The sequence below is a fragment of the Podarcis melisellensis genome (genome assembly GCF_964234715.1).
Source record: "Podarcis melisellensis genome assembly, chromosome: 7".
NCBI lineage: Eukaryota > Metazoa > Chordata > Lepidosauria > Squamata > Lacertidae > Podarcis > Podarcis melisellensis.
Window position 1 is genome coordinate 27,912,054 of NC_138539.1, and position 27,439 is coordinate 27,939,492.

General features: G+C 42.5%; 2 protein-coding genes across 3 annotated transcripts in view; one reads left to right on the forward strand and one right to left on the reverse strand.

Annotated features, from left to right (window-relative positions):
- Positions 1-59: 59 nt before the first annotated feature.
- On the forward strand, positions 60-19,354 carry RMDN1 (regulator of microtubule dynamics 1). Its single transcript, XM_081919850.1, has 10 exons — positions 60-233; positions 1,496-1,613; positions 3,566-3,653; positions 6,715-6,874; positions 7,826-7,915; positions 8,562-8,617; positions 14,035-14,122; positions 14,690-14,720; positions 16,518-16,651; positions 18,171-19,354. Exons 1-10 carry the CDS (start codon positions 102-104, stop codon positions 18,207-18,209), a joined length of 936 nt encoding a protein of 311 aa, XP_081775976.1. The 5' UTR covers positions 60-101; the 3' UTR covers positions 18,210-19,354.
- A 3,852-nt stretch (positions 19,355-23,206) lies between these two features.
- WWP1 (WW domain containing E3 ubiquitin protein ligase 1) overlaps positions 23,207-27,439 on the reverse strand; it is a 46,368-nt gene continuing 42,135 nt past the window's right edge. For both annotated transcript variants that reach the window (XM_081919704.1, XM_081919703.1), the window contains exons 20-24: positions 27,195-27,315; positions 26,123-26,227; positions 25,245-25,341; positions 25,005-25,077; positions 23,207-24,086 (exon numbers count right to left, since the gene is read on the reverse strand). In XM_081919704.1, coding sequence (XP_081775830.1) covers positions 23,987-24,086; positions 25,005-25,077; positions 25,245-25,341; positions 26,123-26,227; positions 27,195-27,315 — 496 coding nt within the window. In that variant the 3' untranslated portion in view covers positions 23,207-23,986. The remainder of the gene's footprint in view (positions 24,087-25,004; positions 25,078-25,244; positions 25,342-26,122; positions 26,228-27,194; positions 27,316-27,439) is intronic.

Consider the following 27,439-nt stretch of genomic DNA (forward strand, 5'->3'; position numbering starts at 1 on the left):
CGCAACTTCCGGCGTGTCGGGGGCCTGGGAAAGAGAGCGTTTCCGGCGCGGGTGGAAGTCTGGTGGGGGGGAGGGGGGGAGTACGGGAAGAGGCTTCCGCTATGGCGTCTGCAGCGCGGCTTTTGAGCCGAGGAGGCTGCGCGGTGAGGACGCGGCTCCTCTGGGAGGCTCCGAAGGCGAGACTCGGCTGGCGGCGCCAAGTCGCTTCGGGGCGAAGAGGAGGGGGAAGCGAGGTGCGGTTGCGCTCCGACGTGCGCTCATCCTTAACTTTCTCCCCCGCTCCCCTCCCCCCAATGTCTCCTTTAAAGTGTGTCCTGGGACGGCGGCCTTGCAAAAAAACCCCAAACTGGTCGGTGGAAATCTCGGCTTTAGGGTGAAGGTTTACTCTCCCCCCTATATCTTTGAGGGTGGGCTGTAGCAACTATAGTTGAGCGCTCCTCGGCTAGGGAAGTCTCTGGATGCTTTAGTTGACATTCCTGCATTGCGCGGGGTTGGATTAGCTTGACCCTCTGGGTCTCTTCCAACTCTACAATTATCCGATTCCAGCGGCAGCGCAATCTGAGTTTGGTTTCTTCCGGGTAAGCGCACTAGAGACGTATGGAGTTCGTAATGTTCACTTTAATGGTGAAGAAGCTGAAGAACATGTGCTCACATTAAAACAGTTCTTTTGAATATGAAAAGGAAACAGGCAGGTTGCAGCATGGCAGATTGCCCAGTTAAATCTGCTAAACCTATTGCACGTAGCTGCTAAGATCACAGGTTTAATTTAAACATACTCATTTATATTCTGAGTTAACTTATCCATGCTGCTTTTAATTTTTCCTCCTTGCAATACTGTTGTGGAGGTAGCTGGCTGAACTAGAGAGGGAGGGCTTGTTAGCCAACAGGTGGGCAGGAAAAGGAGCCTGTTGCCAGGTAGACAGAAATCTGGGAGAGGTCTGAGAAAGGGCCAACTTAGACACCCAAGTGGTTTAATTTTGGGGGCATCATCTCTCATGTCTTTATAACCAGGTAGGCTGTGATAGTGGGGACACAACAAGCTAGGAGTAAACAAAGACACCAAGTAGTAGCACAATCCAAGATACAAAACCCAACTTCAAATCATGTTTCTGGTTATGATTAATGCCTGGTTGGATTCAGACGTACAAAGAATAATAGTTTTTTGCTGTATCAAGACTAAGAACAGAAATTTTGTTCACGCTTCCCTGGGAATGAGCCACAGTGGTACTTACTTCTGAGTAAGCATGCCTAAGATTGCACTACACATATATCCTTGGACTCACAGAAGTAGCTTCACAGCCATCCTTTAGTACTGTACTGGGTAATAAGCATAATTGAAAGCTTTGTAAAATGAGAGTGCCTTCCGAACTTGCAGGACTTCGTTTGTATGCATACAGCCCAGTCTAACTTGTGTTTACTTGAGTAGATGCAATGTTTCTTTTCAAGTTGCAATTAAATATGGTTAGGATTGTAGCCTTTGTCTCTCTTTTGTTAGGTGCTGGAACAGTCCACATTTTTCAGAAGAGGAGTTGCATTCTCAGCACTGTCCTACTTGGGTTACGAAGCGTACATACTAATCTCTCACTCTAGTGTGGTTCATGCTGATGTCAAAGGTAAGCTGAGGAATTCAGAGGCCTGGTTTTTACAAAACACTAAAGCAAGTAATTGCTAAATATGAAGGTGTTTCTTTCCGAGTCCTGCGTTTGCTATGCTACCCAGAGCTAAGACCTGTTTGGCTTAATGTTATGTCTGAGCACGAGCTTCTGACTTGTGTCCCCTCCCCCACCAAACTGCAAGTGATAAGCCAAGAAAAAGCATGCCTACAGCTCATGGAACAAGACCAATCACATGGCTTCGAACATGATGCTATACCAGACCATGGGTTAGCTCTGGGTAGTGCAGCAGCAGCCTGGCGTGCAGTGGAATGAAGTACCAATTTTTACTGTGGGTATACACATGCCTACATGCTCATGTTTAGCCATAGTTGGGCTTAGCATTGCTTGTGCATTGTGATGGACAGTTGTAAAACTAGTTACCAGAGGATCCTTTTTCTAAACTCCTGTCTTGTATATGTTTTTTCCAAAGCTGTAAGGGAAATATAATTAAGACTATGATCAGTTGCTTTAGCAAAATGGAAATGAAGCTATCAGATATTTATGCCACTATGGTTGCAGTGCATTTTTTGACCCTTTGAAAACTCTCAGAAACTTAGCAGTCCAAAGAAGTCTGGTAATAACAGACTTAAAAGGAGCATTAGTTAGCAAGATGATGATGATGATGATCTGTAAGCTCAGCCAGAAGGTCTTGTTTAGCAGAATTTTCTCCACTGCTGTAGTCCTTGCTTTTTTCTATATTTAGATAACAAGATGTTCTGTAATAATAGTGATGTAACTTGCAATGCTTTATTTTTTAAAAATGAAAAACCTATGAATATGATCCAGAGAGAGACCTGCAGAAGGCTGTTGGTAGCAATTGACTTTCACATCCCTCCTCCTCCTGGCAGCCCCTGAAAAAGCTTAGGGACCTCTTCTCAATGGGTTGGGCTATGTTGGGGGGCATTGAGGGGGAAGGGCAGAGGCACTTTCCATGAGCAGGGAAGGGGTAGGAAAGTCAACTTTTACCTGCCCCCTTCTTCATGTTCTCTGGATCTAACTCAGTGTATATTGTATTTGTCTTTACATACAATTTGCTCCATATTATTGTACATTTATGAATACCGTTTATTTCATTAAACACCTTGATATTTAGACATCTGTCATGCTTCCTCTCTGGTACACTTCACTCCCTCTTGATCTTTCATACACTCTATGATGATTATTTTGAATCAGTACTTTTACTGGATCTTTGGGGTTTCATGGACGTATTTGTCATGAACTGTATTTGTATTTGTTTGTTGAATTTTTTTCCATAAAAAGTGACAAACAAATGGACTAAATAATAACAATATCTCAGTTGCTTTTGTCCTTGCCAACTCCCCTGGCTTTTGTGCCAGCAAATAATGATTAGCAGTATGCAGAAGTTCTGTACTATTGTGAGCACCTTAAAATGACAATTTCGAAGAAGAAAAACTGGTGTTGCTCAGAAATAACCCCCAAACAGACAAAACACCCACAGACACACCCAAAACAAACAAAACACTAGTAACACAAGTAGGCGTGCCTTGCACACAGACACACACACACACAGAGAGAGAGAGAGAGAGAGAGAGATAAAACCCACACAAATAATACAAAACAAGCAGTACAAAAAAACTAGGTAGCATTCCAAAAGAACACCCATTCAAGAAAGAGATAGACAAAATGCCCTCTCCCCTCCAAAAAAACCAAGTGAATAAAACAGGCAACTCCCTGTTGATATGCAAATCTTGTTCCTGTCAGCTTGTTACTGGAAAGAAACCAATATTATTTGCATAGCATAGTGTGGCACTTAGTAATAGTTCTTCACTGTGGAAGAAATAGACATAGTGCTATTTAACTTTAGCTGAATTGTTCTTCTCTTAGAGCTATTTATACATGCAAGATGGAATAGCACAGTCACACTTTTTTCTGTTTTAACCAACCTTAAGTTAATGAAGTCCTAGATCAAGCAGACTACCTATATGGGAGTGGGGAAACCGAAAAGCTCTATCAGTTGCTGGAACAATACAAAAACAGGTAAGTGATTGTAGCAGACTCCCTCTGTACTCTGGTCGCACCTGCCACTTTTTATGAGGACAGCCATTTCTGTGGGGCAGAACATAATGGGACAGGGGAGATAATTCTTAAAGGATATACTTGACTTTTGTTTAAGAATCTAATCATACTCCAACATCCTGTTCTCACAATAGCCAGTCAGATGTGTGTGGATGTCTACAAGCAGCACTTTCTCCACTTGTAATTCCTAACAATTGGTATTCAGAGGCATATTCAGTGGAGGTAAAACACAGCAATCATGGCTAGTAGCCATTGATAGCCTTGTCTTCTGTGAACTTGCCTTAATAATCTCATTAAGCCATCCAAATTGATGACCATCACTGCATCTGGCGGGAGGAAATTCAATTCTCCCACTTCCCCTCTGTAACATGAAATCTCCACTCCCCAACACATGCAGTCTCATCTCCTATATGAAGACAAGAATACCAAGCTAGTGCTATTGTGATAAGACTTAACAGTCAGCATGTCAAAAGTATTCAAAATGCTGCACGAATTCTTAGTTATTCTTCCAACAACTCTGTAATAGAGGGCAAGAACATCCCCGTGGCAGGTAGTATTTAGGACTGGGCTGAGAAAAGTAGTGCTGTATCAACCATCAGTGTTGTTAGCCGCCCTGAGCCCGGCTTCGGCTGGGGAGGGCGGGATATAAATAAAACTTATTATTATTATTATTATTATTATTATTATTATTATTATTATTATTATCAATTAATGAGAAAATATATTGCATTAAAATTGCAAAAAGAGAGAGAAATTTTTAGAAAAATACCGTATTTTTCGTCCCATAGGATGCTCCGTTCCATAGGACGCACCTAGTTTTTTGGGGGGGAAATAAAGGAATTTTCCCCCCTTTATTTCCCCCCCAAAAGCAGGTCGGGGAAACCAAACCAGGTCGAGGAAGGGCGCTGCACCTCCCTGAGCTTGTGGGGCTGGCCGATGTCTGCCTCAGGCGGCAGGCTGCTATCCGCAGTGTGGGGAGCCCTGCGGGGAACTCCTGCAGGGCTCCCCACGCTGCGGATGTCTGTCCGGCACGCGGGGCGCTCTGCTTCAGGGTGCTCCGCCCGCCCGGCGGCAGGCTGCTATCCGCAGCATGGGGAGCCCTGTGGAGAACTCCTGCAGGGCTCCCCACGCTGCGGATGTCTGCCCGGCGCACGGGGCGCTCTGCTTCAGGGTGCTCCGCCCGCCCGGCGGCAGGCTGCTATCTGCAGCGTGGGGAGCCCTGCGGAGAACTCCCACAGGGCTGCCCAGGCTGCGGATGCGCTCCCGAAGCGCTGGGCGCTCTACTTTCAGGGCGCCCGATGCTCCGGGAAGCAGGCTGCTATCCGCAGCCTAGACATCCCTGCCGGACCTCCTGCAGGGCTGCCTGGGCTGCGGATGTCTTCCTGAAGCCTGGAGAGCGAGAGGGGTCGGTGCGCACCCACCCCTCTCGCTCTCCAAGCTTCAGCGAAAGCCTGCATTCGCCCCATAGGATGCACCCAGATTTCCCCTTCATTTTTGGAGGGGGAAAAGTGTGTCTTATGGGGCGAAAAATACGGTAATATTGTGGCATGCAAGGTTTTTGTTGTATTTATCTTACTTTCAATGTGGCCAACGTGGTCCTTTCTTTCATTTCTCAAATCATGTTTTAGCTGTCTGCTCTCTGCAGTCTTCCTGTGTGTCCACATTTCCTGGGGGGGAAACCACACATCTTCATTTGAACTTTCCTGTAAACATAGAGGGGATGATTATTGTTGCTTTTTGGGCTAACTTTGGAGACCTTTCTTACTGTTAAAAGAATCTGTATGGGGTGTTTTTTTGCTTATTTAAGGTAGAACTTCACTTAAAGACAAAATCAGCAGTTCACAGTGTTTTTATGTGTTTGGTAGCCAGCCTCCCTAATTTCCCATGCTTTGATTTTAGCTCAGGGCTTTTTCATATCAGGAAGTGTAGGCAGTTGTAGAGGTTGAAGATCAATTGAGAAATGTTTCATGAGAGAGGAAAAACCCACCAAGCGCAACCTCGTAACAATAAGGTAAAAAATCCCCACCAAAACTCTAAAGTGCTGTGAGAAAAAAAGAGAGTTATGGAAGCCTCTTTCGCAGCAGATGAAAGCATTTGAGAAATTATTGCAGTTCTTTTCAGGGAGAAATTTGCTATTATGAAGCTGCTTGTTTTAATAGCTTTTAGTTTTAATTGAAAGACTCTACTTCAAGGCGTGTTATCAAAACCTTATTTCGGATCATAGAGTGGAATCCAATGTAGTGGTAAGGTAATTGTTCCATCAGCGCAAGAATTTCTGCTAGTGCAACAGAACATTCTTCCCCTCTCCTCTCCATGTTTCACACACAAAAATGTTTATGCTGATAGGACATGTTAGTAGAATACTGCCCGTATAGGTTGTCTTCTGCTGCTGTTCATGGTCCAAGACCATGCACACATGTGGGCTCCTGGAGAGAAGCTAGCAGTCACTTTGTTTGTCCTTGATCCTTTTTTCTAAGCCAGGATTTGGCCTTCAAGTCATCCAAACTGAGGCTCATAGTTCAGCCCTTTCCTCACTAACCATGAGCTGCAGTCCAGGTTTGTTTTTTGGCTGCAGCTTGCTCCTAGTGAGAGATAAACTACAGCAACATGGCAAAAAGGACCCAGAGAAGAGCAAAGCAGCTGGGTGCTCCTTTCTAGGAACTTGTAGATTTTCAGCCTTTCTAAGCCAACATTAGGGTTAGTGTGCCATGCAGACTATCTACATATTGCTGCTTTTGCTAACCATGGGTCACTCAAATGGCAGTTTACAAACCAAGTCTAACTGTGGTTGCATATGGAACTAAATGTGCTTAGTGTCATTATTGGTGGAGAAATTATTAATTGCACCTTGGTCAGCTCTGAAAGTAAAAGTGGTGCTTAAGGGCTGGGGAATTTGCACATGAGGGGAAATAGCGTATGAGCCCACAGCATCCCTGATCTAACTATAGTTATGTTTCTTCGTTGGTTATTAACTCTGGCCTGGTAATGATCAGTGCATGCTGTTGTGTTTCCTTATAACTAGTGAGAATGCACAACTGTTGTGGCGCCTGGCACGAGCATCACGGGACGTGGCTCAGCTTAGTCAGACTTCGGCAGAGAAAAAGAAACAGCTGATCTATGAGGCCCTTGATTACGCCACAAAAGCACTCGAGAAAGAGAAATCATGTTTCAGTGTGCACAAGGTAAGTGTGGCTCACTCCATTTACTGGGCTCCAAGACTAAAGCGAGGGTGTGGCAGTGTAGATCCTGCAAAGGCAACCCCTGACCGGAGGTGGATCCACTCAGGATCAAATGCAATAGCTATTACTGTAGACAGATAGACTCCAAGAAAACATAGATAAGAACTGGAAATAGGGCAGCTCTGGAGAGGCAGTTGTTTTTCTCACAAAGGCAAGGCAGAGACTAACAGGGTTGTGTGTTTTTTCTTGTTGTTTTTGCTAAAACAGCCAATTATTCCTGGTCATCATCTGGGCCACAGGATACATCTGGTGGCTCATCCTCTTTAGTAGACCCCTCTTTCTGAATGGACCTCTGGTTCTTAAGTTTGTTTTCAGCCAGTTCAGTATCTCCCATAAGGGCTCAGTCTCTCTCTCTGTGTGTGTGTGTGTGTGTAAGTCTGGATCTAGATTATGTGGTGGGGTGAATTGGCTGCTTAACGGCTCTTCAGGTATTTTGAGGTTTCTTCCAAGGTCCCAGTCCTCCCCAGATGAGATTCCTCCCAATTGTTCCTTGATAGTAAACTAGACAGAACAATTTAATAAGCATTTGCTGCCATCCATATAGTAATAGAAAGGGGAATGGTTACAATTTCTGTAGATTTTTCAAAATAAATAAAATTATAAGTGATGGAAATGGGCCTATTTCAGTTAATTTGAACTTTGTTAGGGTTAAATGTCTAGAAACCCAACAGCAGTAACAGTGGGAAAACTCATCCTCTTGAAAATAACTGTGACTGGTGATGTAAATCATAGCAGAATTATTGAACTAAATATTTTCATATATTATTTTAAAAACTGATAAGAGAATTTGTATTTCCTAACATGCAGAATAATAGCAATTGCATATTTTCTGTTAAAAATCACTAAAATCTCAATACTCCTAAATTCAATTATGTACCTCTTCTTTATGTTTAGTGGTATGCAATCTGCCTCAGTGATGTGGGAGATTATGAAGGAATAAAGAAAAAAATTACCAATGCTTTTGTTATCAAAGAACACTTCCAGGTATATAAAATTAAGTTTCCTGTCTTGTGTCTGTTTGCTCAGTGTTTGGCGTATAGATAGACAGATACATACATACATAGATAGATACATAGATACATACATACATAGATAGTAGCACAAGCTTCCAACTATTTATCAGAAATGTTTCCAGACTTAAACATAGCACAAAGGAGAGATTGTTATTTGCTCTAACACAGGGAACTAGTTCGACACATTTTACAAAAGTGAATTTAAGGACCAGGCATACAAGCTATTTTAAACTTTCATGTGGTCTCTGTGTAAACAAAGACCTTTAAAGCTCAAATAAATGTGTGAGAAAGAGACATCTGGAATTCTCTTTTGAGCATCTGGAATTCTTCTTTTGAGAAGGATGTGAATGTGTTTGAGGCCATATATTCCTCGGGATTACTACAGCAAATGAACTTAAATTTAAGCTTTAAACCATAATATGAATAGTGCCCCTTTAAAGAGCAGTGTTTGGTGGAGGAATAATAATAGGCCTAACTTAAAGCAGTCTTAATAATATATGTATTTAATAATTGATCTACCACAAAGGTGTAATTTCCTTTCACCAGAAACCTAAATGTAAAATGCAGTGTTAAAAAAAATACCTGTTGGGCTTTCATTTGTTGCCTTTCCTTGACAGAAAGCGATAGAACTGAATCCAAAGGATGCTACATCACTTCATCTTATGGGCATTTGGTAAGATTTTAAAGCAAAATCATACTTGTGCCACCGCTGTTAATGAAATACAAAATGTTTGGACAAAAACTTTGCAAATTGCACCTAATTCTCTTGGCACTGGCTTATAAACAGCATTATGAACCAAGTTTGTATTGGCAACCATGCCGATATAGACAAGTTTGCAATAAGCCATTGCAAAGCATTATTAGTATTCTAGATGGAAACAGAAGTCTATTTCCACCCATCATTACCATTTGGAACCCTGTGGAATTCTGTAGCTAGATAGTTTAGAATGAAAATAGAATGCTTAATGTATTCCAAATAATACACAGATAAATACTATGGGAAAATTAACAGCAACCAAAACATTTTCCAAGACATTTTGGGCACCATTTCAAACAGCTCAGTTTCCACTTTCAAAAGAGTAACATTCCCATTTTGGAGTCTCAGGAAACGTTCTGTGTTCTGCTTTTTACATGGGTTGCTTTGATTTTTTTGGTCAGACTGCATACAAAACTCTTTTTCCCAACTCACTTCCCCCCCCACACACTTCCTAATCCTATTGAGAGACCTAAATTGCTTTTGGCGATTTCCCAAGTTCCTGGTCATCCTCTTAGGAGAATTACCTCCTTCCTGCTCTGCTTAATGGTTAGAAGTGGCTCAATATTTCTGTTCATTAGCATAAGAAATTGAAAACTCATTAGCGTACACTTCCCTGTTAGCCCCTCAACAAACCCTGCCTATTGCTGCCCTGAAAGACATTAATATGGCCATGTGGCAAGAGGCCATTTTGATCAAATCCTTGAAAGGGGGGCAAGATTGGGAGCTTTTGTCTTTATTCTTTTTTCTTGTGATGCTTGCTGAGAAGGCATGGGTGTCCAGAAACATTTTGAAGCAGCCTGACCGAGAATTACAGGCATCCCCCCTCCCCTTAAGTGCATTCAGATCACTTGCAACCGCACATACATGTGGCACCAGAAACCCAGAAATGGGAGAGACCTGAAGAGCCTCAACAAAGCCCCTCTGTGCCTCCAGCTTGTGAGGAGACCCTCCTTGTAGCCTGGAAAGGATGCCTGCAGCACATGATGGAGATACCTGCTTGACTCTCCTGGATTTCTTTGCCTTTAATTAAAAGTAGGCACATGAGTTGTTGTTTAATCTGGAGGCGTTTTCCTGCACTGTTTTCCTGCTCTAAATATCTCCCTGGAGCAGTTGTTAGCCCTATGAGGGGAGATGCCTGTGTTCTTCTTTTTATTTGGGGGGGGGGGTTTGAGAAAGAATTTTCGCTTAGGTCAGGCTGATTACTGACACTGAACTTTAAAATTTCCCTTGTAGAATAGGTGGGGTAGCATTCATTTGTCTGAGTTGGTTGCAGCTGGACTACTACGTTCTTTCTGTTTTTGTGGCATTTGGTGTGCTACACTGAATTAATCTGTTTGAGATGCAACCTTGGAGGGTTAGCCTAGTAGAGTGTTTGGCCTCCTGTGATAATAATATAATAATAATATAATAATAATTTATTATTTATACCCCGCCCATCTGGCTGAGTTTCCCAGCCACTCTGGGCAGCTCCCAATCAGTGTTAAAAACAGTACAGCATTACATATTAAAAACTTCCCTGAACAGGGCTGCCTTAAGATGTTTTCTGAATGTCAGGTAATTCTTTATCTCTTTGACATCTGATGGGAGGGCGTTCCACAGGGCGGGCGCCACTACCGAGAAGGCCCTCTGTCTGGTTCCCTGTAGCCTCACTTCTCGCAATGACGGAACCGCCAGAAGGCCCTCGGCACTGGATCTCAGTGTCCGGGCTGAACGATGGGGGTGGAGACGCTCCTTCAGGTATACAGGACCGAGGCCGTTTAGGGCTTTAAAGGTCAGCACCAACACTTTGAATTGTGCTCGGAAACGTACTGGGAGCCAGTGCAGATCTCTCAGAACCGGTGTTATGTGGTCCCGGCGGCCACTCCCAGTCACCAGTCTAGCTGCTGCATTCTGGATTAATTGCAGTTTCTGGGTCACCTTCACAGGTAGCCCCACGTAGAGCGCGTTGCAGTAGTCCAAGCGTGAGATAACTAGAGCATGCACCACTCTGGCGAGACAGTCCGCGGGGAGGTAGGGTCTTAGCCTGCGTACCAGGTGGAGCTGGTAGACAGCTGCCCTAGACACAGAGTTAACCTGCGCCTCCATGGACAGCTGTGAGTCCAAAATGACTCCCAGGCTGCGCACCTGGTCCTTCAGGGGCACAGTTACCCCATTCAGGACCAGGGAATCCTCCACACCTGCCCGCCTCCTGTCCCCCAAAAACAGTACTTCTGTCTTGTCAGGATTCAACCTCAATCTGTTAGCCGCCATCCAACCTCCAACCGCCTCCAGGCACTCACACAGGACCTTCACCGCCTTCACTGGTTCTGATTTAAAGGAGAGGTAGAGCTGGGTGTCATCTGCATACTGATGAACACCCAGACCAAACCCCCTGATGATCTCTCCCAGCGGCTTCATATAGATATTAAAAAGCATGGGGGAGAGGACAGAACCCTGAGGCACCCCACAAGTGAGAGCCCAGGGGTCTGAACACTCACCCCCCCCCCCACCACTTTCTGGACACGGCCCAGGAGGAAGGAGCGGAACCACTGTATGACAGTGCCCCCAGCTCCCAGCCCCTCTAGACGGTCCAGAAGGATGTTATGGTCGATGATGTCAAAGGCCGCTGAGAGATCCAGCAGAACTAGGAAACAGCTCTCACCTTTGTCCCTAGCCCGCCGGAGATCATCAACCAGCGCGACCAAGGCAGTTTCAGTCCCATGGTGAGGCCTGAATCCCGATTGGAAGGGATCCAAATGGTCCGTTTCCTCCAGGCGTGCTTGGAGTTGTTCAGCAACCACCCGCTCAATCACCTTGCCCAAGAATGGCAGATTTGAGACTGGGCGATAGTTGGCCAAATTGGCCGGGTCTAAAGATGTTTTTTTAAGAAGCGGTTTAATGACCGCCTCTTTCAGCGGGTCTGGGAAGGCTCCCTCACAGAGGGAAGCATTCACCACCCCGCAGAGCCCATCGCCCAGCGCTTCCCGGCTCGCTTTTATCAGCCAGGATGGGCAAGGATCAAGGAGACAGGTGGTCGGTTTCACTCATCCAAGCAGCCTGTCCACATCCTCGGAGGTAACAGATTGGAATTGATCCCATATAACAGGACCAGACAGAACTCTAGCACTCTCCCGCCCTGGCCCTGCTCCCACGGTGGAGTCTACCTCCTTCTGAATCTGAGCGATTTTATCTGCAAAAAACTTTGCAAAAGCATTGCAGGAGATCTTGGGGTCCCTACCAGGCCCCGGTGGTACAGGTGGTTCCGATAAACTGCGAACCACCTGAAAAAGTCTCCTGCTGCTGTTTTCTGCAGATGCAATGGAGGCGGCGAAGAAGGCCCTCTTCGCCGTCGCCATTGCCACTTGGTAGGCTCGACGTTGAGCTCTAACCCGTGTCTGGTCTGATTCAGAATGAGTTTTCCGCCACCGGCGCTCTAGCCATCTCAACGATTGTTTCATCACCCTCAGATCCGGGGAAAACCACGGGGCTGTCCGGGCTCCATGCAATCGGAGAGGGCGCTTCGGAGCCAGACAGTCAATTGCCCTGGTTAACTCCGCATTCCAGCGGGCCACCAGGGAATCAGCTGAAAGGCCATCAACTTGGGATAAAGCATCCCCTACCACTCTCTGGAAGCCAATTGGATCCATTAAGTGGCGGGGGCGGACCATCCGAATCGGTCCCACCTCCCTGCGGAGGGGAAGGGTTGCGGAGAAGTCCAGTTGCACCAGGAAGTGATCTGACCATGGCACTTCTTTTGTTTCGCTTTTAGTTAATGTCAGATCACCAACATCCGTAGAGGTAAACACCAAGTCTAAGGCATGTCCGTGGCTATGAGTTGGGCCAGACTTATTCAGGGACAGCCCCATGGAGGCCATGCTTTCCACGAAGTCCCGAGCGGCTCCTTGTAAGGTCGTGTCGGCATGGATGTTAAAATCCCCCAGGACAACCAAGCTAGGTGTCTCCAGGAGCATATCCGCCACGACCTGAAGCAGCTCGGGCAGGGAATCCTTGGTGCAGCGGGGAGGTCGGTACACCAGTAGGAATCCTGTACTGCCCCTATTGCCCAACTTCCAGAACATGCACTCAGAAAACTGGGTCTTCCCAATAGGACGTCTGGTGCAAACTAATGACTTCCTAAAAATCACTGCAACCCCCCCTCCCCGCCCACATGACCTGGGTTGCTGTGCGTAAGAGAAACCTGGTGGGCAAGCAGCGGCAAGGACAGGCCCATCTGCTTCATCCAACCAGGTCTCTGTCACACATGCCAGGTCAAATCCTCCATCCACAATCAGGTCGTGGATGGCAGTGGTTTTATTCATCATTGACCTGGCATTGCACAGCAACACTTTCAGGTCATGTGGGTTTCCCTTGCTGATTACTGTATCCTTCCGGTCAGGACCAGACCTGGAGGCAGGGATAGTCCTCAAACAACGACTAAACCTGCCTCCTCGGTAATGACATGGTCTGGTCTTAGCATAACTCCTCCTCCTGCCCGTGATCACTGAGATCGGGTGTCCCAATACATCCCCCCCTGTGGAACCTGCCCCACCCAATCTATTGGCTGAGGCCCACTCCCAGGCAGCCATGACCCCTCCCCTTAAAAGGCAAAATACAAACTATATAATAATTTAACAGAATAATAATAATAATAAAACAAAACAGAACAAAACAAAACAAAGCAAGGAACAATAGTGCTGACTCAGTGCTTATCCCACCCCAAGCAAAAATAAAATAATGAAATAATATAATATTCTAAAAAACAACAACCACCATTTAAAATGCTGCAAAATAAAAGCGATTAAAACATTTCAGGTAGACAATAATATGGGCTTTGTGTTGAAGCCAGAGGTGATTGCTCAGACATGGAGAACTCTCATCGCTTTTGAAAATACTATCGTTTGTGTTCTACTGTCATATAAAAGTATAGTTTTGGTAATGTATAAATCTGATAGAAACTGAACATCATGTGTGTGCTAATGAGCAATGGATTGCTCTATGGAAAACTACCTTTAAAGTTGGTGTTGTCTAAAATGAGGGGAACCTCATTAAAGCTTCTTCATAGATGGCATCTCACACCTTTATCCTGCATGACTAATAATGTCTTATTCAAGGATCTTATTTTATGGCAGAGTTGTAGTCAAATTTTGAACTATTGTTCATTTGAGCTTATGGAATGATTTACTGAAGTGAACCAATACAGACATTTGAGATAATTTATAACTTTTATTATTGTGGGATGTTGAGTGTTGTGATGTTCTTCGTTGGTTGTATAGTTCTGTTGACCTAAAAGTGAATGAAAACATTCTCCAAACATGCATACAAAAGTATACAACGTCCTTTTGCATTTCTTGTAGGTGTTATACGTTTGCTGACATGCCATGGTATCAGAGCAAAATAGCTGCAGCTTTATTCTCAACGCCACCCAGCTCCACCTATGAAGAGGTATGGTACCCCAACAGGCTATGCATGGATTTTTCTTGGTTACTGTATTATAATTAAAGCATAGAACAAAAAGGGCGTGGAAGGTTGCACTCATCTTAAACTGTAAGGTTGTTGTGCGGTAAACATGAGCATACTGATCTGACAGAACCAGAGATTTCAAAAAATAAATGTAGCTATATTCATGACAGATATTTAACAAAACAAATTGGGAGGGCATCTGCTGTCCTCCATGTGTTGTTGAACTACAGTTCTCTTCACCCCTGACAGCTGGCTATGCTGACTGGGGCCAGTCAGAGCCAGAGTCCAGCATCACGCGGAGGCCACAGGTTCCCATGTCTGGTTAAAACTGTACTTTGTAAATAAATATGTTCTTCTAAAAATGTATAATTGGGGGGGGGGACGGACACTTGAAGCGCACACCCATTTCACAGAATGGATTCGTAAATATAGCAATTACCTTGCACAGTGGGCTATTCCCTGGAATATTTTAGCCCACTGCTAGAGGGATTTTGATTATTTCTGGTTATTTTTCAGCCATACTCTAACTTTAATACCAATATTTTGCAGGCTTTACGTTACTTCCAGAAGGCTGAAGATGGTAAGTTACGTAGCACTGTGGAATACGTGGTGTCCTTTGTGCGTGAACCGTTAAAATTAAAAACCAAAGCACAAGTAGAACCTTGTCAAGAAGAAGCATGAAAGAGTCTACTATTCATAACTAACCTCAGAAATATTTGAGACATTAAACCTGTATAGAGGTCTTCATTTGCCTTCTCTAGAAGCTGAAACAAGGATCTAAGTTATATGTGTTCTCTTCACTTTTCCCACATCATAGGATCCCATCAGTTCTCAAATGGAAAACTTGGGGTAGGTTTTCCTAGCCATTGCCAAATGGTGCAGGAAACAAGATAACATGTAGTATTTCACAGCAATAAACATGCAAACATCCTACACTAATTACTTGGATCAGCCCCATATCCACGACTCATTTGTAAAAGCCTGCTAAAAATATTATGGCCTCGCCTTTAACTCTGTGTTAAAACATCTCTGTAAAGTGCCATATATCTTTTTCTGTAAGTAGATACACCGCTTGTACAGGGAGGAAACACAAACATAACTTTCTGACAGCAATCTTTAATTCCTTATGGAAGGAGGTAGGGATCTGTGGACCCTCCAGACCTGCCTGTTTGGCCTTAAGAGACCAGTTTCAGAAAGCCACTCCAATCTGCCGAACACCTGGTGTCAAATGAACCACTGGGAGCTTTAAGCTCCTGGTTGTTTCTTTGATTGAGGCACACTTCCATTTGCCCATCAGCTGTTGGGTGGTGGGATCCTACCTTACTCAAGTTTTCCAAATGACTCCCCTCCCGCACCACATTGGGGTAAGTGGGAGTATGGAAATGTGGGAGGGGTGTCCGAAAGCCCCATGAATGGATGTTTACAAAGGGCTGCTTGAAAATCCACTTTGGGAAACATTGCCTGATGTCACTATGATGTCAAGTGATGGACAGATAGGAGGCCCTGTCCCTTTCTCAACTTTGACCCACCAGGGGTGGGGCGGATAGAGTTCTCACCCTTGGACTCAAAGAGGTTCCCCACCCTTTGTGTGTTGCTATTCTGGAGGGTTTGCAAAAATGGGGAGACAGCTGCCATTTGAGGGTGCAGTTTGAGAGCCTAGCACCTGGTTTGGATATTGGCCAATTATTCATTGCCCTTCATTTGCAAAGCAGATGTTAAAAGGAGACCTATTTTCCTAGCGGTGAGATATTTCAACAAGACGAGTGTTTTCCTGAAAAATGTATGCATATGCATTGCAAAGCAGCAGCATTAGGTTAGATAGATATTCTATAATAGCGCTTGTACAATCTGGCATAAAGTAACCATCCCATTAATGCAAGGATTTACACTTGAGCAATGGGGCTCCCCCCCCCCAATACACCCTAAATATGTTCTGGGTGTTTCCCAACCCTCCAGAACAGATTTGGCGGAAGTTCCATTGATCAAGTGTAAAACCTTGTGCCCACAGGGCTGTTGCGTAGTACTGCATTGAATACAAGTCTATAATTTTTACTTTTCGTTTTGAGAGAAAGTAGAAATTGACTATTTCTGGCGTAAAGCAGGAAGAAAGTGTTTCCTTTTCCAGAATAAAAGAATCATGGAATTTTAGAGTTGGAAGTTGACCCCGGGGATCATCTCGTCCAACCATCTGCAAAATTTCTTGGTACATTTTGGTTAACAGGTGCAGCTTATATGCAATAGGCAGCAAAGCAAAAACCTTACTGGTCATGTTAGTGTTGCCTGAAGTACATACGCAGAAATCACTGCAGAGTTCTCAAATATGTTATTGATTACAATATTATATAGTAAAAATCTTTCTGTTGTCACTTTTGTGCAGTTGAGCCAAATTTCTATAGTAAGAACTTACTCTTCTTGGGAAAGACATACATGAAGTTGAACAACAGAAAAATGGCCCTTTTTTGGTTATCAAAGGCAAAAGAACGGCTGTCACACACAGAGGAGGATAAGCAGGTAAGCATTGTGGCCATTGTCACTACTGGCTAAAGAAACTCCTTGTGTTTTGCAACTATTTTTGCAGCGTAAGTTAAAGCATACTCTGAACCTCCTCCTATTATATATACCCAAAGGGCAGTATATTCAGAATGTGCTTGGAAATAGGTGTTCAAAATGAAAAAGCTATATAAACATGTCATCAAATTGTTTGCCTTTTAGTGTGCTAACAATCCATCAGAGTATATATGGGGAGTATTAGCAGTGTTTTTAAGCTGACCTAATGTTCATATAGTTTTAAGTAAATTTCCAAGTGTTCCTGCCAAGAAGCTGAATTTAAAACTATGACGATGAAATTTCTTTTTTCATGGGAGGGAGCTTGAATTGATTAGAAAGCCATAAATCTTACAGTCTAGTTATGATTCTTATCACAGTGGTATATAGTCATTCCTCCCTGGAGCTCAGGAGAGAACAGATTAAGATTTCTTCCATTTCTTCCAATTCTGCGAGGTTACACTAAAATGTTTACTGACCTAGGTTGCTCTGTTTCATAGAGAAGTGGAGATTTAAACCCACGTCTTCCTCCGCCAGTGCAGTCTACTTTACCTCAGTGGTTCCCTTACAAATTAAGGCAGGATCTTCTGTTCATAGAAATAAAGATGACAAACGGTGGGAGATCTAATGTATTTTTCATACGCTTACTAAGCCGAAATGGGAAGCTCCCCAAAATAGAAAAGAACAATAGCATTGCAAAGGGGACAGATTCACAGGCTAAGTGAAGGCAACTGTGTCATCTGGAGCTCTCACTAATCACTAATGTAGCTGTTAGTATTTTTGCACTCAATTTCCACATACACACAAAATGCAGGTCTTCACTTGTAGGGCTTCAGCAAGATGTTTTTGGCATTCATTTGCTCAATTATAAAAATAAAAGTCAGAGCCAAGAACTGCAGAATTCCAACTAATGTAAAGCGTTAGGCTCTAAAGGAAGGGATGGAAGTCCCTTTTTCGAGCTGAGGCCTGCATTACACCAGTGGAAAGCTGGGCAGGCAGATTTCACAGAGAGGGGGGGCATATATTTAATTCGTAGTAAGCCCTCTTAGATGTTATCTTTCATTTTCTCCAGAGACTTTGTGGGGAAAAAAGTCTGCAGCAGGGTAGAGGGAAATTTTTTATCATTACAAAAGGTAGAAAGATCCCTGTTTCAGCAGAATGCAATAATGCCTGTGCACAACTGAATGACAAAGTGCCCCTTCAAAGCCTCCAGCTTCAAAATGCAACAGCACCCAATGAATTGAATGAGTGCAGTTGAAAAATGCATTGGCATTGGCAGTATACCTCTGCTGAGACATTTCCCCCTCTTTTGATGTCCTTACAGAGAAAGGTGATTCAATCAAACTCTTGCCCCACAACTCCCTTTTCCTGCTTTGCTGCTTCCCAGAGGGCAGATGAAATCCATCCCTAACCAAGAGAGTATTGTGGGTATGGCTGCGTCTTGGTGGGAAGACACTATTGAACTTTTCATCTTTTTTCATTTCAGGTACATAAAGAAGCTGTGGAATTGCTAAATTCTCTGTGACAAGATGATTGAAATTTTGTGTGTTGCTATGATCTACTTACTGGGCTGGGGAAACCCTGTCAGATGGGTGGGGTACAAATTATTATTATTATTTACTAATCAAACACATAAAACAGGCCTGGTGCTATGGAAATGGCCACATCTTTAACTGGAGGAAATTCTATAATGTATTGATTATTGTGTGAAATATACATTGCGAGAGATGGAGGGGATATGTATAAAATATGCGGTTCCAATCCAAAAGCAGTTATAACATTTTCTTACAGGCATTGATTATCTTTTGCTTCTAAATCCGTTCTTCACTTGCTGGAGCTGAAATCTCACTAGCTAGTATCTTGGGAAAAGAGCAGCCTAATTATCATGATGTTTTTCAGAGCCCCAACACCAACTTAAAAAAATCCTAATAGAAGGAATAATGCTGGGCCTGTCTGTCTTTTAAGACCCATGGGCATATTGTGGCTTTTGAGTGAGTACCATGGACGCTCGCCCCCCCCCCCAATCACTTCTATCCCTCACTACCCTGGAAAGAGATATGTTTTCCAATGGATATGGGTATCAGATCCAGTAAAATTAACCTGAGCCTTTAATAGAACTGAAGGAGGAAGTGCAGAAGAATGCCATGCTTCTACCTTCCTCCTGCTGCTCTTTCTACTTCTCAAATGGGGGAAAAGGAAACCACCCTCATCACCGAGGGTGCAAGATGGACAGAGGCTTCATGAGTGCTGGTGAAGACCTCAAGGATGAAACTGCACCCATGGGTGCAACACTAGGAACTCCTGGAGTGATGTATGTTGAGAAATACATGCCCATGGCAATTTCTAAGGGTATTTGTTTACCCTTGGAGAGTAAGTAGGGAACCTCTTTGGGGTTAATTTTGATAGACTCCAGGACACTTGTTGAACCTTTTGGTGTTTGGCAGAATGAGCTACTGCTTCCTTGTTGTCAGAAGAGGAGGTACCTTAATCAAGAGAATGAGGGAAGCAGGCAGAGATAACATCAGATCCCGCTCCAGTTGGATTTCTCCCTTCCCCTTCACCAACTTCACTTTTTATCAGTTATTTAAGTATTAAATTGTAAAACACCATGGGTGCCTTGCCAGGAAGGCATTGTATCAATGCAGTAAATAAACTGGTTCCCTAAAAGTGTGATCTGTGTATTCCTGGTGTGGCTTCCTATATAATAAAGACCTCTTGCCTTACCTCTTTCAGAGCCTTTCAACAGGCTCTAAAGATGCAGCAAACGCTTAAGGAACATTTGCCATTAAACTCAGTATGGGGCACCTTATTGTCCCTTCTTTTTTCAGTTTTGTGGGGTGTCTGTTTCTCTCCCTTGAAGACAGAACTCACCATGGGAAGTTAGCCATCTAGAGAACTCTGGTAGTGGGCTGGTGTAGAAATACCACAACTAAAGCAAGCCAGCCTGTTGTACAACTGATCCCTATTTACAAAATTGTCTGGTGGCTGCTGACAGTTAAAACATCCAGATTAAATGCTGAAATCTGCCTCGGATATACAGATTCCTCTGGCAGACTTGAAAGCGTGAAACTCCAACTGCCCGAAGCAAGGTACTGGCTGCAAACAGGGTCCATTGAAACTGTAACGTAGCTCCCGCCTTACTGTAACTTTTGGACCTTGAAAAGCCTGTAACTGGCTAACCCAACATTTGGAGAAACCCATGTGTCTGGTGGGAAACAACTCTAAAGACGGGAGTACTATAACTTCTTCCTTCACTGACAAGCAGGAAAGGCCCTTTACAGGGTGAAGCAAGTCATTGCCAGCAGCGGGCAGCTGGCTGACAAGACCTGCAAGTAGGGGCTTGACTCTCTTCTCTTGCCCCACCCTGTTGCTCCATCACTTCTCCCTTCATCGTCTTGCTGCTCATGTCTGTGTGGGGAGAAGGATGACCAGTTAGTGGTGGTGGGCTGGTGCCAGCACATTACCCTTCCCAGGGCACTGTGGTCCCTTGTCAGGTCATAGGCCACCCCCTGCTGCTGGCCATGCTTTTGACTCAGAGGTTGGGCCTAAGGACTCTGGGTTTCGGTGCATCTGTTGTAAACCACCATGAGGATAGCTGAGGGTTGCCCTGACTCCAGAGCTCTTTGTATACAGTGGTACCTCAGGTTGCATACGCTTCAGGTTACACACTCCGCTAACCCAGAAATAGTGCTTCAGGTTAAGAACTTTGCTTCAGGATGAGAACAGAAATCGTGCTCCGTGGCAGCAGCAGGAGGCCCCATTACCTAAAGTGGTGCTTCAGGTTAAGAACAGTTTCAGGTTAAGAATGGCCCTCCGGAACAAATTAAGTACTTAACCCGAGGTACCACTGTATTTTCTTTAGCCAAATTTCCTTTCTACAAGTGTATGATCTTCCATTGCCTGCAGTGTTAAGATTATCGAAACACGTTCATCTACAAAAAGACACATGAGATAGTGTAAACTGCTCACCCTTTCTATAAACCTGTCAAGCCAGCTCTATTTTAATTGTTGCAGGGAAACAGTAAGGATTGCTGCCATAGAAATCAGTGCTGTATGTATAACAAGGAAGCTTGGCCCGATCACAATTTTCCCCCCACCCCCCTAAATCTTCCTAAGTGGTGCTGTGCCTGAAGTAAGTAGCTACAACATCTCCCTGACCTGTGGCTATACTCGCTGAGGCTGACAAAATTTGGAATCAAGCCATCTAGAGGCCACAGTTTCCCCTTCCCAGATATATTTGAACAAGGAAGTATAATAGTCCAACCTTGTCTTGCGTGTTCATTTTAAGAAGGCTGTAGACAAATAGGAACAGGTTTCAGCAAGGACAAAAAGTATGGAGGAAAAGTCCTTTGAAGTTGAAGTGAATGTGTGTTTAGCCTGGAGAGGGTGGTGTAGCACATAATAGTACTCTTGAAATACCTGAAGCCATCTCACATGGAAGATGGCAAAAGCTTGTGCTCTACTACCTAACCACAAGTGTAGCACTAATCATATAAGTTATTGCGGACTAGATTAGGAGAAACCACTTGGGAGGTACAAGCAGTTGGACGATAGAACAAAGGATCTCTACAGGTGGTGGGCTGTCACTCATTGGAGGTCTTCAAAGCAGAGGTTGGACAATTGGGAATGCCAAAAAAATCTAAAGGAAAATGGGCTCTCGGATCTTAAAAACAAAAGTGAAAGGGTGAAACAGTCTAGAAAAAAAGTACTGGAGAGAGTCTAACTACAACACAAAGCAAGTTGCCCAGCATACACAAAAATCATGCAAACTAGCAAAAATCTCCCCATATGCTGATAAAGAACATATCAAGAACCAAGACAAATGAACAACACAAAAGCACAAAGCTGAGCAGCATGAAGGCAGGAGTAGGGGCTGGTTGAGATTATCAAATCAGCTGCAATCCCACCTTTAAGCACTGGAGGGAGCTCATGTCCTACCTTTGAACATTTTCGAAGGAACACGTTCTACCTCAAGGTTTCTGTTGTCAAATAGCAGGTTAGGCAAAATTATGTACAGACCCCCACCAACTTTGAATCTCTCATTGCAACACATTAGTGAAGTCTGTTCATACATACATGACCCACCATGGGTACAGGAAAATGAAGTTCAGTCATCTTAAAACTGGCAAATCTAGATTGTTATCTGCTTGTCATCTGAGACTCAAGAAGAAAATTACTACTTCCCTATGCTGGGGGGTGAATCCTCACACTGATTGCTGTTGAAAGATTTTCCTTAAAGCTTGAGGATAAGCATACCTGCCCTGTTCTAGTGAAATATGACTAATCAATGCTATGTGAGTCCTATATAAAGCAGGAGAAATTCCACTGCTTTGAACAGGACTTAGACCTCACTACATTTTTCTAAAACAGGCAAACGTCTAATGCTATGACCCATCCTTATATGGGCTGTAGCTGGGCCTGTGTGAATGTGTTTCTTCAAATAAGCCAAATCAAAACGGACCAGCAGTTTAAGAAGTGTAAGCACTGAATCCTAAGATTAAGCAGCATGGAGAGATGATTTTATCTCTACTAGGTAGCCTTAGGCAAGGCCTCCCCCTCCCTCTACCAATAGGAACAGTTCCCACTTGGGGGGGGATGCCCTTTGGAGAAGTCAAACTTCATTAGTTTTCTGCATTATCTTAGGAACTTTTTTAAAAAGTTGCTCATGTGAATGGTGGTAGGGACTAAGGTTCCAATCAGAGTAGAAAAATCAAGATGATATTTTGGTGTAATCATACATATGTGTGTGTAGGGTAACTAACACAAGATAGACAGGAGGTCTGTTAATCAATGCAGTGCTTTTATCAAGCATTCACAGGTTAATATCCATGAATAATAAAGTGTAACAATATGTAGAAAAATAAGATTTTGGCAGAATTAAACTGCTATATTGAGAAAATGAGAGCAAATATAGCAGAGTCGTACTGCATTTACAGTTTTTTTGCAGTTTGATATGTTACAGAAATGTTAATTCTAGGAAATCTGTTTCATGTGTGTACAAAACTGTATAAGTTAAATTTAATGGAATTTACAGTGAATATTGAAAGCATGATACAAATGGCAATTTAAAATGTTACTCTAATAAGGAAGCACAATTTGCTAAAAGTAGCATTTAATAATTCACATCAGTAAGTTGTAGAATTTATTACACATATTTGCAGTTTAGCAAATGCCCCTCAATACTGCAAACACAATTTAATTTTTTTATATACATTGTGCACTTATGACAAATAAGCCTTGGCCTATATAAAAACAAAATTTAGAGTTGCTTAATTAGGAACATCTGGATTTTTTTTCTTGAAGGGATGAGGGTATTGAAGACTAATAGAAAATTAGTTCAGTTGTGCAAAGCATATGTAACTACTTCCATTTGGATTTTCTAGATCCATATTAAAAAAAATGAGAACAATTCACATTACTTTTTCATATCCTCCTAAATTAATTAGTTTATCAAATGAAATCAAAACATATCACTAATATCTTTTTTTTAAAGCCTGTAAGATACCAGACTGGGACAGAATGTGTAGGAATCTTTTTATTTTTTCCTTGAAGATTACCTACTGTTCTCTTGGAAATAACCCAAGGTAATATGTAAACAATTTTCAATGCTGCTCAATGAGTTATAATAGTCTGTTCAGCTCCTACAGTAAAAGTCAGAACAGTGGCACCAATGTCTTAACAATCACATTCATCTTATTGTACATTACTCTTGTGCAAGTAATAAAGGCTTTATGACCTCGGCTACACAGAAGTTGGGTTATCAGCTATTACAATTATTATTTTTTAATTCAGCTGACAGAATATCACATTCTATCATTTCAAAAAGCCAGCAGCATTTTTCTACATAGCGAGGATGTGTTTGGCCTAAGCCTTTTAACACCTTTAAAACAGCCATGCAATAGAAATAACCCTTAGAGATGTTGCATAAGTGAGAAGAATACAGAGCAGTCTGCACATTTTCTGAACAAAACCAAGAAAGATACTCCTGACTCTTCTGAATGGCTGTGATGTTTAATAAGTTTACAGCTCTATAAAACTAGAGCTCATTAGTGTGTATTTATATACACATTTTTTAAATAAAGTCTTTCATGTTCAATTTTATTCTGGCCAGTCTTTGAGGGGAAAATAAATAAAGTAGAGAAGGTAAAACTGTTTTGCATATCTTTGTGGAAGAACGAAGAACATTTTTTAGAGTTCCAGAAAAATCACTGTACAGAAGAAACAGCTTATATACCACTAACTGTGCAATTTTGTTGCTCCAGCCTGCTAAAACAAAATTTCACTTTGCCTTGAACTTGTTTTTTATTCTTGTCCAAATCCTTCTGTCTCTTCAATTGCAAAAAGCAGCTTCTCTTTTAGCTGTTCATAGCTTTTATAAGGCGGTAAATCCAAACGATTAAAACTAGGAGAGAAGAGGGGGGTAATCAGACTCTACATCCCATTTAAAACATCTTTCACAGGACCATATCAATCACAGCTGTTTGATTATAAGCAAGTAATTTTTACCTCTTCAGTACTAAGTAACTCATGAAGATTCATAAATACCCATGTTAAGCTGAAAATAGCCAGTTTGCAGACCATTTTGATATGTCTACTTAGATTAAAATACATAGTCAAGTTTACAGATTCAGATTGATTGTCCATAGGCTGATATTGCCCTTGAGTTCTGCAGTGTAAGAAATGAACAAAAGATGGAAACATCCATTTGGCTGTCCTTGGCGAAAAAGGGAAACATAAGAGAGGATACAAATATCCTCAAATATTTACATATTTGTTGTCATATGTTGGCAGTTTTGTTATTATCTTTGTTATCTATGCATTGGTGCTGATAACTATTGGATCTGTTTATTTATTTGTGCTTTTATCTTGTGAACTGTCCTGAGAACTTTTGATACAGGGCTGTATAAAAATCTAATTAATAATAATAATAATAATAATAATAATAATAATAAATCTGTGATTTTTATTATGCTATCTACTCAATGTAAATTTCAATATGATGGTAGGTTTTTTGCATGCGAAAATCATGCAAATGAAAGACAACTCTTTTTAACTCTACTGGGTCCAATTTTCACTGAGACCCTATGGAAAAGTAGAGAATGCGTGTGCGCACACTCACTTACTACTATCTGTTGGGGTAGGGAGTGTGATCTGTAGAATAGGGGATAGAAGCAAGAGATGGTGCCCACAGCACTTTGAAAATTCCCAATGTGTCCCTGAGCCCCAAAAGGTAAGAAACCCCTGCGAAGAATGATGTTAAAGAAGCATATTATAGAACAAAATGTAAGATAACAAGGAACTCTCTGTTACAACAACTCACCATGTGTGACTTCTTGGTAGCCAGGTTTCCTTGCCAACTTTTTCAATGCAGAATTTCTGAGGACCGTTACTTCCTGAGTAATAAAAAATAAAATTAAAGGTTTAAAGGGTATTTTTGTTAACAGCAGGGTAGATACTAATGATACCATATTCCAATAATTGGGAGAAAATGAAGGTTAATAGGACCAGGGAATGTTACTGTGTGTTACACACTTTGCAGTGTATTATAATGTTTTCTTACCCATGAGTTCAGCAAATCCGCCCAGTGGTAATCGGCAAGTACCAGTGACAAACTGCATCAGTCGCATGCGAACTTCATTGTCAGCTTCTTTTATAAACTAACAGAAATTTAAAGTTTATTTTATTACTTTGAAATGTCAATTGGTTAAGAGCTAACTTTGTGCTTGTCTACCACTATCAGAAGTAATTCCTATTAAAAATTACATTTCACTTACACACATGATCCCAACTTTCCCAAACCAAGCAAACTCCTATAGTTTTAGAGCTTTGCATTACATTTTAAAACTGGTTTCCTCATTTCATTTCATTTCATTTCATTTCTGAATTGCTTCCCATGAAACATCCCAAAGCAAATAAGAATAAATACATCAAATATGTGTTTATATAATTAGTGTTATGAGCTCAGGGGTGCTGGACCTCTCTAAATTCCTGGATCCAATAAGTGTTAGAATATAATCAAGGCTTGGGGAGTTAAAACTGTGTGCCAGACACTTCTACTGCCTAGATCCAGAAAATGCTAAAAGCTAATTAAGCCAGGCTGTAATGCTAAGGCCATATATAGTGGTACATTGGTTTACAACCATAATCCGTTCCAGAGGTCCAGTTGTAAACCAAAACAGGTTGTGACCTAAGGCCTCCCCCCATCCAAATGGGTTGTAATCCAAAAAAAGGGACACACACTTCCGGGTTTGACGTGGTTTTAATCCAAAACTGTTGTAATCCAAAGCGGTTGCAAACCAAGGTACCACTGTACTAATTTCCAGGAGGAAGCTACACAGAATCCCAGGAAGAAACTTTGGCTTTATTTCTAAAATAAAAACTGTACCAATGTGTAATAATTTCACATCTGCTGACTTTTTCCACAAGAATATATTATACCTGCCAGAACCACATTATTTGCTTGCTGTTTCTTGTATAATGACGATAAACAGTGTTCCTTTGCCAGTCTGCCAAATCAACTTCTTGCATGCCACAAAGCATGACCTGTAAAAAGACCACATGATTTAGCACTGTAGCAGCTTAAGATCCTCTCTCTCTCTCTCTCTCTCTCTCTCTCTCTCTCTCTCTCTCTCTCTGTGTGTGTGTGTGTGTGTGTATTTGCTACTCCCACATTAGAAGATTCCATAGCAAGAATCAGGGAGACAGCCCATATGGTCAATAAGTTATATGAGTGAAGGAAGGCAGAAACTGTATAATCTGCTTGCTGAAAAGTGGAGCAGCTTTGAGATGTACTGGAGTCACAAAATGCAAGAGAATGTACAACCATATGTGCATTTCAAAGAGCAATACCTGATATAAAGGTAAAGGTAAAGGTACCCCTGACCATCGGGTCCAGTTGCGGACGACTCATCTCGCTTTATTGGCCGAGGGAGCCAGCGTACAGCTTCCGGGTCATGTGGCCAGCATGACTAAGCCGCTCCTGGCGAACCAGAGCAGCGCATGGAAACACTGTTTACCTTCCCGCCGGAGCGGTACCTATTTATGTACTTGCACTTTGACGTGCTTTCGAACTGCTAGGTGGGCAGGAGCTGGGACCGAGCAACGGGAGCTCACCCCGTTGCGGGGATTCAAACCGCCGACCTTCTGATCGGCAAGCTCTAGGCTCTGTGGTTTAGACCACAGCGCCAACCGCGTCCCTAATACCTGATATACCTGTAATTAAATCTATATATTTCTCTATGTTTTCCTCATCTGAGATTATTTTTAATTATTTTGTTTTAATTATGTTTCTTCTTTAATTATGTGAACATACTGAATATGAAAGCTAAAAGTTTTCTAATGTTCACAGCACTTTGAGGCCTGCCTATTTATTTGTGCCTTAGTCAAACACAGATATAACAATTTGCTCATATTATTTTTCCTCTTATTATGTTAGTATCAGAGATTCTTGCCCAGTTAAACCACTGCACCACAAATTTCTTGTTAAAAAATAAATTTGAATCAAAATTACCTCCAACTCTTTTTCATCAAAATACTGCAGCCACTGAAGGGGAACAACTTCATTAAACCCATCAAGGAAAGCTTTGGTTTGTTCTTGTACTCCTCGTGAAAACCGCCACTCTGCCATTAGGCTGAAACAAAAGTTTAGAGTTCTAAAAGTGGAATCTTTTATTTTAAAACAAGCTGCAAACATTCTACTCTGCTACACTAATTCCGCATTTGTATAAGCTCCAGAAACTCCAGATTTATTTATTT

What these genes read in the sequence shown, in the direction of transcription:
- RMDN1 (XM_081919850.1), top strand. Translation starts at nt 102, where the DNA reads ATGGCGTCTGCAGCGCGGCTTTTGAGCCGAGGAGGCTGCGCGGTGAGG. An exon ending in CTGGAACAATACAAAAACAG is followed by an intron (nt 3,654 to 6,714) that starts GTAAGTGATTGT and finishes CCTTATAACTAG; the next exon opens with TGAGAATGCACAACTGTTGT. An exon ending in CTTCCAGAAGGCTGAAGATG is followed by an intron (nt 14,721 to 16,517) that starts GTAAGTTACGTA and finishes ACTTTTGTGCAG; the next exon opens with TTGAGCCAAATTTCTATAGT.